This window comes from Anguilla anguilla, chromosome 6 (genome assembly GCF_013347855.1).
Source record: "Anguilla anguilla isolate fAngAng1 chromosome 6, fAngAng1.pri, whole genome shotgun sequence".
Lineage (NCBI taxonomy): Eukaryota > Metazoa > Chordata > Actinopteri > Anguilliformes > Anguillidae > Anguilla > Anguilla anguilla.
The window spans coordinates 60,389,272-60,404,597 of NC_049206.1; the positions used below are offsets into that span (position 1 = coordinate 60,389,272).

The 15,326-nt window shown below is 46.9% G+C and overlaps 1 protein-coding gene across 5 annotated transcripts; it reads right to left on the reverse strand.

The window, feature by feature from the left end:
* Positions 1-436: 436 nt before the first annotated feature.
* fermt1 (fermitin family member 1) lies at positions 437-14,826 on the reverse strand. 5 transcript variants are annotated; one of them, XM_035420814.1, is made up of 15 exons: positions 14,812-14,826; positions 11,178-11,336; positions 9,184-9,417; positions 8,224-8,358; positions 7,532-7,721; positions 6,854-6,956; positions 6,401-6,508; positions 4,760-4,891; positions 4,293-4,342; positions 3,397-3,521; positions 3,195-3,301; positions 2,701-2,925; positions 2,291-2,415; positions 1,729-1,870; positions 437-1,243 (listed from the first exon to the last, which is right to left on the reverse strand). In XM_035420814.1, exons 2-15 carry the CDS (start codon positions 11,326-11,328, stop codon positions 1,070-1,072), a joined length of 2,001 nt encoding a protein of 666 aa, XP_035276705.1. In that variant the 5' UTR covers positions 11,329-11,336; positions 14,812-14,826; the 3' UTR covers positions 437-1,069. The 5 variants fall into 5 exon arrangements, with proteins under 5 accessions (XP_035276705.1, XP_035276702.1, XP_035276701.1 ...); XM_035420811.1 differs by lacking the exon at positions 14,812-14,826 and adding an exon at positions 13,854-14,082; XM_035420810.1 differs by lacking the exon at positions 14,812-14,826 and adding an exon at positions 13,814-14,082.
* Positions 14,827-15,326: the final 500 nt, after the last annotated feature.

Below are 15,326 nucleotides of genomic sequence, written 5' to 3' on the forward strand. Positions count from 1 at the left end.
TTGTTCTTTATAGGAGAGGTTTATGTAGTTATTTACGCAATTTGTAAAAAAAAAAAAAAAAATTACCAGTGCTTCTTCTGCCGAAAAAATGTTGCCTGTGTTGCAGCTTTTGCATATTTAAAACACTTCTACTGTCCATCATGTAGGAGGGAGTTCAGTGCCGTCACCGATTGTGAGAGTACTGAAAACTGGCGATAGAGAAGAGGTATTTAACTAGGTATTGAATTGAAATCTCGCCATAAAAATAATTTTCAGTGCTTAATACTACTTACATGTAAAATACGACTAGAACAGTTAAACTTGATTGAGAAAAGGTATGAAATCTGTGTATCTGTTACTAAAACTATTAAACCAATGCAGCAGCTTCTGGTGGATGACATTGACATTGCATTACTGGCAAATTTTGCATGCAAACAATGACTACCACACACACACATTTGTTTTCCAACAAAAATATCCAGTATTTTATTGGGAGTTTCAGTTTAAAGAACTTCTACAGGTTTTTTTTTGTAAACAAGAAAAGTAAATGCTCCATACACTGTCTTTTTTCCCATTTAAATGCTCTTCCAAAGTTAGGAAGATGAAAGGCTCAAACTCTTGAGAGACTCACTTACTATTGCAAATATAACATGATTAATGTCAGGAAAAATCCAACAATAAAAAACCATGAATAGAACGTGCCTGTGATATGAAATACTCACTGACCCTACCCAGATAAGCATGAATTCTGACAGTCAAATGTTCATACAATCTACCACTAGTAGCACATTCTGCTGTGAAAATCCACAGGTATTTAATCATTAAACATGTTGTAACCTTTTCCTGTATTTACAAAGCCTGACTACATGCTCTTTAAAAAAAAAAAAAAAAAAAGTACACAAATGAAAACTCAGTACACAAACTCATGCTCTGCGTAATGGCTTCACAAGACCCAGATAGAGAAGCACATATTTGGGACAACATCAGCTAGTGTAGAACTACAACAGGCCCTGGCTGCTTGGTTCCACCAGAACGTTCTGCCATCTTGGCGTTTGGGGGGGGGCGTAGCCGACCGGGCAGTCGGACCGGCTCACTCTTGGCCGCCGGTGAGCTTGTGGAAGAGCTCCTCGTCGAGAGACTCGTTCTGGTCCTTGGAGCGGGTGGAGAGGAAGATGTAGCCGCCGATGTACTCGTGCACCACCTTGCAGTCGCAGCTCTGGCAGGAGAAGGCCACCGAGACGTTCTGGTCGAACTCGATGGCCACCTGGAAACGAAGCGGCACGGCGGGTGAGAAAGTCGCTCGTGAGAAACCGGAGTTTGAGTCCGGAAAGGTCGAAGGTGAAACCGATCGATTCAGCCAGCTCATCGCTCACTGTTAGGGAAATAACCGTTTCATTACAACTGGCTGTCTGTTCCCGCCAAAAACATTTTGATGTCGGTTCAGGTGTCTAATCAGAAGTGGTCATAAAGGTCAATTTGATGTTGATCGGTAAATCAATGAGTACAAAGCAATGATCCTTTATGGGTAGTAAATATGCACGCAACATTAATCAGCCTTGTACCCACGACTATTTGGGGGGTTCAGTCAGTAACATTCTAAGACATTTTTCTAAAATGAAAATTCACCAGTCTTGTCTCCTCTGTTGATGCAGCTCTGACCTGAACTGCACTTTTAGGCACGTGAATGTGGGAACTGCCGATCCGGAGGTGAGTAAAGGTGTGTGCAGGTGAGGGGAAGGAGGCGCTCACCTGTCGGATCTCCCAGTTGACGTTCCACTGCTTCATGTTGGAGAACCTCCAGGTGGTGAGGGGCAGGCCAGTGGACATGTCGATGCGGATCAGTCGGTTATGGGAGACCCCCAAAATCTCATCCTTCTTACTCCCCCTGAACCTGAGACACACAGACAGGCACACAAGCAGACATCACAGCCTAAACGTATGGACCAGAGCAGGTGTGGGGCAATTGGGCAATGTCCTTGGGGGCCAGGGTGTTGCACGTTTCTGTTACCACCAGTTACCCTGGCTAAATGAGCTAACTGGCTACATACACCAACTGGTTCACTCAGAGATTAGATCACAGCACAGTAAAACGGTTCATATAAGGACACAAGAACAGTCTTCAGCTGTCATTCATGTGGTTATCAAGAAATGTAACTAAAATGTCAGGTGGTGGAAATTCTAGGGCTAATTACTGTAAGGAAAGGCCAGAAACAGATGCAGCCCTCACTACTCACTTCCGGACTAGAGATCAAACAAACTGCCGTGATCGTCAAAACCATCGTCTGATAAAAAAAAGGCTGTCGGCAGTCACCTGACGATGTAGTAGCTGACTCCAAACTCGGGAAGGGACTGCCAGGCCTGTATGAACCTCATCTTCGCCTCCATCAGGGACAGCTGGGCGATGTTCTGATGCGCTTCCAGAATCCGACCCGTCAACTGGGACAGAACAGCAAAAGCACAAAGAGTTAGACAATGACAATGCAGCACCCAACAAAAGCACAGAGAGTTAGCCAATGAGCAGGCAGCGCCCCAGAGTTAGCCAATGAACAGGCGGCTCCCTACAAAGCACAAAGAGTTAGCCAATGACAATGCAGCAGTTTAATGAGAGGGAAGAGGTGCTGGGGGAAAGGGTGAGTCACAGGTAAGCAGGAGAGACACAGGTGAGCAGGTGATTCACGCACAGGTGCACAGACGTGCTATGTGCGGCGTACTCCCGCTCACCTGTTTGGTCTTGTATTTCTTGACGTATCGCGGTGAGACGAAGCACTCGGCGTTCATCTCCATGGAGTCCAGGTCCGGCGTGGCCTGGCCAGAAGAGGGCGCCAGATTCTTCATCTGCAGGAAGGCCTGGATGTTGCGCACCTCCGTGCGGTAGGAGCTGTAGGCCATCGTCTTGCCCTTGGAGGCCAGGATGCAGGCAGCTTTCCACTTCGCATACTGTGTCTCCTTCATGGCGACCAGAAAAGTACCATAGAGTTTACAATATCAACCCCCCACCTCAACCTCCAGTGACCTTATATGGTCAAAGGACAGATGTGACACACATAGTTTAATGCTCCCAAACGCAACATATCCAGAGGTGGAAAGTCCAGGTTCAGAAGGTACAAGTCCTCCCACCAGTGTTTTGTTCCAATCACCTTGTTTTGCTAATTAGCACAATCCTTCAGCCAGGAGGCAGAGCCAATCAGAGACGTCTCAGGTGAGGCGAGCCTTACGTTTTCGCAGCGCAGGTACACCTCGTTCATGCCGTCCGCCACCGGGAGCAGGAGTTTGATTCCGAACTTCTTGTCTGACACATTTACGTCGGGAACGACCTCACATCCTGCGAGAGCCGGTAAAAAAAAACCGTTAGAATCGCCATGGCGACTCTAAACACTGAGCGCATTATGAATTGACGCGTGGAACTCCGGTTATGACCTCTTAAATGAAACTGCTCAATGGGCTCCCCGCTGGCCGCCTCCTTGTTCTTGTAATAGGAGATCGTGGTGTCTTTAAAAATGAACCAGTACTCCTTATAGGGCCGAAGGGTCAGCTTCTTGGGCCTGCAACAGAAAGACAAGTCAAGAGGGGTGTTTAATTTTTAATTTTTTAATTTTTAACCTTTATTTAAGCAGGAAATCCCTTGAGATTAAAATCTCTTTTTCGAGGGAGACCTGGCCAAGATAGCACACCGTTCATAACTTCATTGGCTTAGACGTGGCCTATGGAAATCCACTCTGCTCTCTCAGTGAAGTGAAGGAATAGAAATATGGCGATGTGTTTCTCCTCTGAGCCTCTAGATGGTGCTATAAGCATTCTGCATTTTGGTGAGGAGAACTTGTAGCAATGGCTTTCAGTGGATTTATGTGACTGGTGGAAATAAGTAAGCCCACTGAGTCTCATTTTAATATTCATCTCATTTCCAAACATCACTGCCACAGCTACGCTGGTGATTGTTACCATGGCGATTGCTGATATAATTGTTATTGTGGATGTTGTTGCCATCTGCATGTATTTGCATGCATTGATTTGTTTGGCAGGCAGCGGTAACTTTGGAACACTTGCGTAACATTACAAGATACCGACGCATTATTCCAAGATATTCCATATTCTATTTTCCAAATTGCAAACACAGAAGAAGCAAAATATGAAAATGTTAATATCAAAGCACCATAGTGCTCAATCACTAAATCATATGCTGAGTGAGAACCTGTAGATAACTAGAGATTATTAAAGCGGGCTAACTGCTCTAGCACTTTGCATATGCGTTTCCCTGAGCAATGCTAAGCTACTGCAGGCATCAGGGTTAGCCGTCGGGCTAACTCAAAGCTCACCTGAACAGCTTCAGGGTGTCGGTCAGCTTTGGAATGTCTGTAATATCTTCCTACAAAGAGAATAAAAGCGGTGTCAGGTTTCCTGCTCTCATGACATCATGCATGGAGCCGGCCAATCAACAGCTTATACCTGTGGTGTGCGCAGGGCAAAAGTTTTCTTCTCAAAGCAACAAAGATCTGGACTCCCAGCAGCACACAGACACACAGCTTCTCTAACAACGCAGAGCTGCATCTACATTAAACCAAGCCGGCTAGCTTACATGCACAAACATTACACTAATAATATATTACTAACATCCTACTTAGTTTTTGTGTTATAGGGCAAAATGGCAAGAGTATTTTCAAATACATGACTACATTATTAGACTATTTTTCTCCTTTAGTGAGTTGCATCCAATCAAGCGATACGGGACTATAATAATCAAATAGATGATAAACAAATGCTGCATATAAGTTGCCGCTCATACCAGCATTCTGTCTGTGTTTCCTCCCTCCAGAGTCACTTCCAGGTTGGAGAGCGCCGCTTCCACCTCGTCGATGTCCGGCTCGTTGGAGTAGTCCAGCGGTTCGGACGACATGGTCAGCTTACAGATGTGGTACTGAAATAAACAGAGCGCGTGCACACCATGAATCCACACACTCACAAACATTCATTCATTCATTCATTCATCAGAACCAGCTTTCAACTAAACCCAGGCTTCAGTGTGAGAGTGTGAGCAGTTCAGGGGTGAGTGTGAGAGAGGTTCAGGGGTGAGTGTCTGTTCAGGGGTGAGTGGGTGAGTGTGTGAGAGGTTCAGCGGTGAGTGCGTGAGAGGTTCAGGGATGAGTGTGTTTGAGGTTCAGGGGTGAGTGTGTGAGAGGTTCAGGGATGAGTGTGTTTGAGGTTCAGGGGTGAGTGTGTGAGAGGTTCAGGGATGAGTGTGTTTGAGGTTCAGGGGTGAAAGTGTGAGGGCGAGTGTGTGAGAGGTTCAGGGGTGAGTGTGTGAGAGGTTCAGGGGTGAGAGTGTGAGCGGTTCAGGGGTGAATGTGTGAGAGGTTCAGGGGTGAGAGTGTGAGCGGTTCAGGGGTGAGTGTGTGAGAGGTTCGGGGTGAGTGTGTGAGCGATTCAGGGGTGAGTATGTGAGCGATTCAGGGATGAGTGTGTGAGAGGTTCAGGGGTGAGTGTGTGAGAGGTTCAGGGATGAGTGTGTTTGAGGTTCAGGGGTGAGTGTGTGAGAGGTTCAGGGATGAGTGTGTTTGAGGTTCAGGGGTGAAAGTGTGAGGGCGAGTGTGTGAGAGGTTCAGGGGTGAGTGTGTGAGAGGTTCAGGGGTGAGAGTGTGAGCGGTTCAGGGGTGAGTGTGTGAGAGGTTCGGGGTGAGTATGTGAGCGATTCAGGGGTGAGTGTGTGAGAGGTTCAGGGGTGAGTGTGTGAGAGGTTCAGGGGTGAGTGTGTGAGCAGTTCAGGGGTGAGTGTGTGAGCAGTTCAGGGGTGAGTGTGTGAGATGCGAGGGCTGCTCTGCTCTGGTAAAGCGATCCGCGTGTCAGCGCCTGTCCTGACTCCTTTCTGCCGGAGGGAGAGACCAAACCGGTTCTACAGTAGAGCGAAAATCCTGCTCCTGCAGGGACACATATTACTCTCCCCACCCAGAGCAGGGCAGGTAAAACCCCTTCTACTGCCAAACACAGGGCTCACGGCTACAGCAACTGCACGTCTGCGGGTTTAACTCCAGTCCTGGAGGGCCGCAGCGTCTGCAGGTTTAACTCCAGTCCTGGAGGGCCGCAGCGTCTGCAGGTTTAACTCCAGTTCTGGAGGGCCGCAGCGTCTGCAGGTTTAACTCCAGTTCTGGAGGGCCGCAGCCTCTGCAGGTTTAACTCCAGTCCTGGAGGGCCGCAGCGTCTGCAGGTTTAACTCCAGTCCTGGAGGGCCGCAGCGTCTGCAGGTTTAACTCCAGTCCTGGAGGGCCGCAGCGTCTGCAGGTTTAACTCCAGTCCTGGAGGGCCGCAGTGTCTGCAGGTTTAACTCCAGTCCTGGAGGGCCGCAGCGTCTGCAGGTTTAACTCCAGTCTTGGAGGGGGCACCCCGTCTGCAGGGTTTACCCTGATTTTCCAGGAGGTTCTGGGGTCGGTACCTGGAGGGACGCGAACATCAGCATCTCCTCCTCTGTGCAGTCCACCTCCTCCAGGAGCACAGTCCAGCGCGCCTGCTCATACAGCTGGTTTATCCGCACCGCGTCATACTGGGGGGGGGGGGGTGAGAGAGAGAGGCAAAGAGAGAGGGAGAGAGGGTAGAGAGACATAGAGAGAGGGAGAGAAAGAGAACAGGATTTACTCCCGCTCAAACACACCACAGCATGGTTGCTTTCATTGTCTCTCCCAGGTACAATGTGCTGCCTTTTTCACTGTGACTGGCTGTGTAAGACATTAAGTAAGGCTGTGGATCATGAATACATTGGTTGATAATGAATACAGTTGGGGACAATGAATTAATATAGTTGGGGATAATGAGTAGGGTTGTGGATGGTGAGTATGGATGAGGATAATGAGTATGGTAATGGATAATGAGCAGAGGAGTGGTCCCTCACTTTTGGGTTGAGGTCAAAGAAGCAGTGGTACTTGAATCGCAGTAGCAGTTTTTCCTCCTCCTGGATGCCTTGTTCCATTAAGGATCGCGATGAATCCAGCCACCTGCGAAATACAACATCCTGTCACATGACACGCTTCAGTGCTCTTGACTTTCTGTCACATGACATGCTCCTGTTACCACGACTTCCTGTCACATGACATTCTCGTGACCACAGCTTCCTGTCACATGACATGCTCCTGTTACCACGACTTCCTGTCACATGACATTCTCGTGACCACAGCTTCCTGTCACATGACATGCTACTGTGACCACAGATTCCACTTAACCATGTAACTGGCCCATTCCCCTCATTAAGAGTTGATTGGCTGGAGTCTAACTAAGTGCTGATTGGCTGGCGTCTCTCTCTAAGAGCCAGTTGGTTAGTCTCCCTCACGAAGAGCTGATTGTGTAGTGTCTCTCACTAAGAGCTGATTGGCTAGTGTCTCTCTCTAAGAGTTGATTGGCTAGTCTCTCTCTCTAAGAACTGACTGGCTGGTGTCTCTCTCTGAGAGCTGACTGGCTGGTGTCTCTCTCTAAGAGCTGATTGGCTAGTGTCTTTCTCTAAGAGCTGATTGGCTAGTGTCTCTCTCTAAGTGCTGACTGGCTGGTGTCTCTCTCTGAGAGCTGATTGGCTCACCCGGCGTTGATAGCGGTCTTGTCCGTGAGGCTGAGGGGCTGGTAGAGCTTGGCCAGCTCAGCGGGGGGCAGGTTGGGCTGGCTGGTGGTCAGGGGGTTGTCCCCAAACCACAGACTGGTGGCCGAGGCGGGCGTCCCGTTCTCCGGGTCGTACGTGGGGATCATGGTCTTACTGTAGAGCCCGGGGCTGCCTGGAAACAGCACACGTGTCAGACGCATCCAACAGCCAATCAGCAGCTATTTCACACGTGTCAGACGCATCCACAGCCAATCAGCAGCTATTTACACACTTACTCATTTGATAGATGCGCCTCTATAGGAGGACATACAATACCATGAAATTAAAGAAATGAATTGCAGGTACATTAAGCACAGCAAATAAGCCAGAAAGTGAGTTTCATCAAACATTTAAACATTATATATCTTAAAACGCAACCAACCAACAATGCACAAAGCTATAAAGAAGGTTATATATATAAAGACTACGATATCAGACCAAAGTGCAGGAATTAAATATTTCACTTCAGTTAAAAATTAAACTGTGCAGCACCTGTTTTAAAAGTGAAAGTGAAAGAAGGTGAGTAATTTGTCACCTGAGTTTTCAGTATTTGTGTATGTATGTGTGTGTGTGTGTGTGTGTGTGTGTGCCTGTATGCCTCCCCCCATGTGAGCCCACATGCGCGTGCGTGTCACCTGACATTCCCCCAATGGCGTCCATGTCCAGGATGTCCTCCATGGCCTGGTCTCTGTTCTTGTCTTTTTTCTTCTTCTTCTTGGACGGGTCGTCGGGCGGTCTCAGGAGGGACAGTTCCTCCGCCCTACGGATGTCTAGGTGGGGGGAAATCAGTTAAACTTGTTAAAAATGGTGAGCTGGTCACCCAAACAGGGAAACCGTAACACCACAGGCCTGTAGCTGAACATATGCGCTTCATGCCTATGGAAACCAGCAAGGCATTCTGGGAAAGAGCAGAAAGATATGGGACAGTGGTGAGCTCAGTGAAAAGCATCTGTGAGTGAAGCCTTGCATGTCTGGGCCTGTTCAGGAGAGTGAAACTCGCCCTCCGATGTGTCCTTCAGACCGAGCTTCACACACAGCTCAGTCCAGGGGCTCTACTGATTGAAATAGTCTTGTTTGACAGTTTGCCCTCCTTATATATCTTTTCACTTTAACTGTGATTTTGAGTTAAAATCTCACCTCACCTTTATTGAGTACTTACTCAGACTCTGTGTTACAGTGTTGAGTACTCACTCTGAGCCCTGTAGCTCTGTGTTACAGTGTTGAGTACTCACTCAGAGCTCTGTAACTCTGTGTTGCGGTGTTCAGTACTCACTCAGAGCTGTGTAACTGTGTTACGGTGTTGAGTAATCACTCAGAGCTGTGTAACTCAGTGTTGCGGTGTTCAGTACTCACTCAGAGCTGTGTAACTGTGTTACGGTGTTGAGTAATCACTCAGAGCTGTGTAACTCAGTGTTGCGGTGTTCAGTACTCACTCAGAGCTGTGTAACTCTGTTACGGTGTTGAGTAATCACTCAGAGCTGTGTAACTCAGTGTTGCGGTGTTCAGTACTCACTCAGAGCTGTGTAACTCAGTGTTGCAGTGTTCAGTACTCACTCAGAGCTGTGTAACGCTGTGTTGCGGTGTTCAGTACTCACTCAGAACCCTGCAGACGTCGGCCACGGTTTTGAAGACCACGGCGGAGTAGCTGACGCTCAGCTTGATGGTCTTCATGTTGGGCAGCTGCAGGCACAGGGGCTTGTGCTGGGGGGTGTAGTACAGGGTGGCGTCGGCCTGGACCCCGTACTTATCCAGCGTCCAGTGGGTCTTCAGCAGCCAGCAGTTCTTCTGCTCCCACCACAGCGCATAATCCGACCAATCCTGGGGAGCCTCTGCACACAAAGCGGCCAATCAGCAACAGCGCTTTCTCTGTACTTCCTTATTCTCCTCAGATTCAAAATGGGGTTACAGCAGACTGTCACACGCCTATTTATCCCTGGTGCCAAAGGTAATTCAATGCATCCTGGGCCATGTCCAAAACAGCTTACTTGTCTACTACTGAGTATACAAGTTGAATCACTTCACTTGTCAATGGGAGTGAGTGTGTGTGTGCACACTAAAGAGTGCAATAAAGAGGCTCATCTCACGACTCTACCCAAGAACGAAACCAAAAGAGTGTGTGGCCCCTAACGTTTTTTACGGGCTAGCCTTGTTGACTGCTCACAAAGTCACACACATCAAAAACTTTCTCCCGGAGAAAAGATGTGAACATTTCCACAGCGAGGCCCACAGCCCGAGCACTGACACCCCCCTCCCACTCCCCCCCTCTCCCCTCAGGGAGGCCGGAGGTCCCGGGGGAGTGGAATTCGACACGCAGCAGTTTGGGTGGAAACACACGCAGCTCACGGGCACATTAAATCCCGTCTAATGGGGGGAAGGAAGAGGCCCCATGCTGAACACGGGCACATTAGACTGCCTTTACTGCCCAGCTTTACAGCCCAGCTTGCTGCTGTAATTTAAACACGTCTCTGGCAGATGCAGTTTTTGTGCAGGAGGGGGCGGGAGACAGAAAGATTACAGGTCCAGAGGGGAATTCAGACAGGGTGGGGTACCTCCTCCTACTGATGGAGTAAGTGTGGCTCTGTGAACCCCAGCGTCTTAATGGCTGGGGCCATCTTGTGTCATCAGTGACGTGGACCAATGGCAGTGCTTGCTGTGCAGATCAAAGTCTTTTGATTGGTGGTCGGTGGTTGGAAACAGTGTAGCCTGCACCCTCAATTTAGGACAAACTGTGACTCAACAGGAAATAGAGAATAGTGTTCCAGTGTATGGAATCAGTAAGTTATTTTGATGACTAAATAACCCACCCATCCATCCATCCATCCATCCATTATCCATTATCTTATTCCCGGTCAGGGTTGCGGGGGGGCTGGAGCCTATCCCAGCATGCACCGGGCTAAATAACCAATTATTTAATTGTTACCTTACTGTGACCATGTTTCACCACTCTTCTAAACTACCACTAGTATTATAAGCCCAAGCCTCTTATCTGAGCTTGGGCACGAACTGCAGGCCTTGGGGTGCCCCTCCCCCACCTGGGGCAGCAGGCCGCAGGTGAACTGGTCAGCAGGTGAACAGATGAACAACGCTACCTGGCCCAGAGCTTTGAGCTGGAACACAGGATAAACATGGGTGTGTCTCTGTGTTTGAACAAGGTCCCCTTTCTTTTACACACTGACTGGCCAATCTGTATCTCACTCACACAGTAAAGCACACACACTCACTCACACTATATGACCACAGGTATCTGGACACCCCTTGGTCTGGGGCTGTTTTTCATGGTTTGGGCAAGGCCTCTTAATTCCAGTGAAGGCAAATCTTAATGCTGCAGCAAACATTCACATTCTAGATGATTCTATTCCTGTTTAGAATGTGATTGTATGCAGTTTGGTCATGTATATATAGTAGTGCATTTATATGCAGCTTTAGGCTATATATATATACACTACTGTGAAATATACTTAGCATTACATGTTATTACATTTATATTTAAGTTCAATATACTGCAGTGTATCACATTTCTGTAAGAGGACCCAAAGTGAAATAAGGGAAACGGGGGGGGGGGGGGGAAGGGGTTACGTGACGGACTCACTGATTTTCTCCACCAGTTTGAGCATGAGTCCGCCGATGTGCAGCTTCCCCTCCACCCGCAGCTTGAACTTCATGCCCTCCTCCCCGCTCCTCTGCTCCACGTGCACCGTGAGCTCCCAGGAAGTCTTCCCGTACTCCGCCGCCGTAATCATGGTCCCACCTGCAACACGGGCACAGTAAGCAGGGTTCCACCTGCAACCCGGGCACAGGAACCCGCTAAGCATCACGCACGTCCAGCTCAGACGGAACTGACACATCAGGGGAGATAACAGGCCTGGTTTGGTGGTGCAGTGTAAAGGAGACACAGAGCTAATGCGGTGTTATGTTATAGGCGCTGTGATATATTGGTTGACAGTAAGTCCTAGAACAACTGTGGCTGTACATTTTAGACACTGTAATCCAGCACCAGAAACTTGCTATCTTGTAAACCTCTTGGAAGTAAGCAGAGAGGATAGAATGAAAGCAGGAGTTGAATATCTGGGCAGTCTTTAAAATCTGTGGTGTGACCACACTGTTCCCTTGTAATGGGTGTGGCTACAGTGGAACTAGGTCTTGATCAGGTACTATGATGTCATAAAGCTCCTCTCCTTTCAGGCCAGTTCTGTTACTTTTATCATTGATCAGCCATGGATTTAACTATGCAGCACACCCCAGTTCTAAAACATACTTTGTCAAGCTCCAAGGTTTTAACGGGTTTATTAAAAAATAAAATAAATAAATAAAATAAAATGTATTGTCATTGCACTTGAATACTGAAGTCAACTCATTACACCAATGAAAAAAACTGACAAATGTAACAAACCATTGATTCTCCACACAACTGCATGTGGGATCAAAAAAGCTTATTCTTCGAACGTGTCGGCTGGTAACAGTTTGCTTTTGTAAAAAAAAAAAAGAGCAGACATCTTTTTGCAAGTTAAACGAGATAACCTGCATGCTGTGTAATAACCACCATTACAGAGCCTTTCCTGCTGTTACAGTTTACGAGCACCGCTGTTCAGCATGTGGGTCATTTAATTATAAAGCTAAAGAAGAAAGCCCCCCCACCCCCCACAGAAGGAAACTCACACCCAGAGTAAAGCAGATAGGGACTGCGAAGCCTACAGACATCGCAGCACAACAATGGTATTCAGGGCGTGTAGGAACATGAGCCGCGCAAATCAGTGTCCCTACCTGAATACCTGCTGCCTCGCGCTTAGCATTGTTGAACACAGGCACACAAAGTGAACAATGCAGGATACCTGCTCTCTCGCGCGTACGGTCTAAACACAGGTTAATAATAATAATAATAATAATAATAATAAAACTGAATACTGAACCTTCTGGATTACGCTTAGCATTGGCTAAACGCGAGTAAAGTAGTGTAGAGGATGTGCGCCAAACGCATTTCTGCAGCACTAATGTGTAAATACATTATGAGGTTCTGATCTGTAGTGCAGGGCTCGATTTGTCGGAGTTGCAGGTACCACGCAGCACATTGCTAAGAAACCGTGATATGTTATAATTTTCAGTGACACACACCTGAGCATAATTTATGTTCATTGGTTTCACAGACGGGGTGCAGTGATAATTGATATCGTGTGCTTATCATTTCCCTAAATCCACGAACTTGCACACGAAGTAGTTTACTCGCTGAAATTATTTGAAAGATCGGATGCTAAGGAATTTAACATGTATTCCTCCAAGTAATTCAAGTTTTCATCCGCACGTATGCATAGCTCGAGAGCACGAAGTTTTAAAGTTTGTCAAAATACAGGCCTGCAGGGCTAACAAACGCCGTGAATCCACGCCCTCAACTACAGACGTCTGACAGAGCGGTGCCGCCATAGATCCCACCGCGGCACACTCGCCAAACCATAACACCATTTTGTGCAGGATACTCGCGAGGAACTGTTTTACAGAAACTTGGCCCACACACGTTTCAAGAAGAAATAGAATTCCACGGGTGAACTCTTCAAAATGTTAACAAATTATCTATTTCAGGGAAAACCAAGACAAGTGAAATATACTCGATTCATAAATAAGAGTAGCCTGCGTATGTAGTCATTTTGCTTTGCTGCGCCTTTACGCGTCTTTTAAAACGCTTAAGTACAAACAATGCGTTGCTGTCATATAAATTCAAACTCTATTGCTGTACGTCAAGTTGTCTCAGTAGCCAATCCACCGAACGCAACGGGCCTTTGTCATTATACAACATCTACAGCAAAACCATATTTTGGCTTTTTTTCTCCTTAAACACTATTTTTGTACAATGTAAAGGCGTGAAAAAGCAAACCGTAATTAAAGCCATTGTTCGACGCTGGGAAAGTAACTTAATGCGCATATACTTTGGACTAGAGCTATGTAATTTTAAAATAATTACATAAATAATATTTAGTATATGAAACAGTACCTTTTCGCCACAGTTTCCGTCGCGTAGGTTATACCTTTAAGAAAACGGCAACAACACCCGGACACACTGTTGTAAACAATCGCAATACCTGACCCTCTGCATGTACGTTACAGTAGGCTACATCAAGGCGTTAAAAGTTCACATGAACAAAAAGCTTTGAATATTTCACAGAGATATGGTATACAGACTCAAAATAGTTATATAAAAAAGATTATAATAGTATTTAACCACATCTTAAGACCCACCTTAATGTAAAACCGTCTCTCTCCAAATGCCGAAGCGTATCTGATTCTTTTCTTTTTTTTTTCGAGGAAGTGGAGCCCGCGGTGAGACGCGCGTGAGTCAGAATCCGCCCTGTCTGCACAGGTAAAGTGGTGCAGCTGAAGTGCGCGCGGTCAGAAACTCACTGCCGCGGGAGTATCAGAGGCTACTGCGCCCGAGCGCGTGAATGTGCTGAAACAGCCCCCGCGAGCAGTGTCTGCTGGGGGCCGATCTGTATCGTATCCTGGCCCTATCAGTAAATATCGACTGTCTGACATCGGCATTCTTACACACAGCTGCCTTAAACGCTGTCTCGAGTGTGAATTGTAGCTATGATGATGATGCTTCCGTGACTGACATTATTGGAATGAACCCTTTATTTAAAATTGGATTGAGCATTGCGACCCCGAGTGAACTCACTCAAAAACCGAGCGCACGGATTGCAAAATTTCGCACAGTGATTGCGAAACGTTTATTTTTTTTCGCCTGGCGTGCCTAGTGGGGACTCCGTACCATGCCATGGAATTTCGATTTTTGAAACATATAATGCTTATAATTCCCAATATAATTCATTTTAAACTATCTAAGTAATGTATCCAGCTGTCTGTGTGAAAAGTAGGATATTAAAAAGTTTTCTTGTGTTTCTGTACACTGTTATCGCCCCACCCGAGAAACAGGTGTGCTGATAGGTGAGCAGTAATTAAGCACACCAGAGTATTATGGTTAGGGAACTGGGTCGGGTCGATTCCCAAGCAGGACACTGTCGTTGTGCCCCCGCGCAAAGTACTTATCCTGAATTGCCACAGTTAATGTCCAGCTGTGTAAATTGATACTATGTAATAAGTTGGAAAGTTGGTTAAACGATAAGACCGTTTACTCATCACAGAAGGTGTGGAGGTCGCTCTGGATAAGAGCGTCTGCTAAATGCGCTGTATTGCAATGTATTGCACTGCGCGTCACAGTGACCAGCCTACTGAATCACCTGTTATCCTGTCGGAGATGCGGTTCGCTGATTCATATTCTTGATTCCATTAGTCATTCCATCCTCAGTTTATGCTTGCAGGGAATCATGATTTTGAAATCGTTTCCCTGTGCGTCCTGACAGTCCGGCCGGTTGTCGCAACTTCAGAATAACTTATTTAATTCCACAGCACAGAGGACATACAATACGTCCTGGTCCCACGGAGTCACGGTAATGATTAACCTAAAATATGGGCGGAGGAGATTGGCGTAATTATATTTTTATGAAACTCAACAAAAAAAATCTAGGTAATGCTTCCACCTGCTGGTTATTTCACGAACCGTCGCTACGACTTTTTCACCACAATGACATGATCTCTGACGAGGAGACGTCGGTTGTTAGTAAGTTCCAAATAAGCTACGTCTGTCTGTGGCGAAGTGGTTTGTCTGATCTACACATCCCCCAAATAGCGCCAAAGCTTTTTAGGGGTTTAATAATTGTAATCAAATATTGAGTACCGATTCTCGGTTACTGTA

What these genes read in the sequence shown, in the direction of transcription:
- fermt1 (XM_035420814.1), bottom strand. Translation starts at nt 11,328, where the DNA reads ATGATTACGGCGGCGGAGTACGGGAAGACTTCCTGGGAGCTCACGGTG. An exon ending in GAAACACAGACAGAATGCTG is followed by an intron (nt 4,343 to 4,759) that starts GTATGAGCGGCA and finishes TTCTCTTTGTAG; the next exon opens with GAAGATATTACAGACATTCC. An exon ending in TCAACTGGGAGATCCGACAG is followed by an intron (nt 1,244 to 1,728) that starts GTGAGCGCCTCC and finishes CTTCGTTTCCAG; the next exon opens with GTGGCCATCGAGTTCGACCA.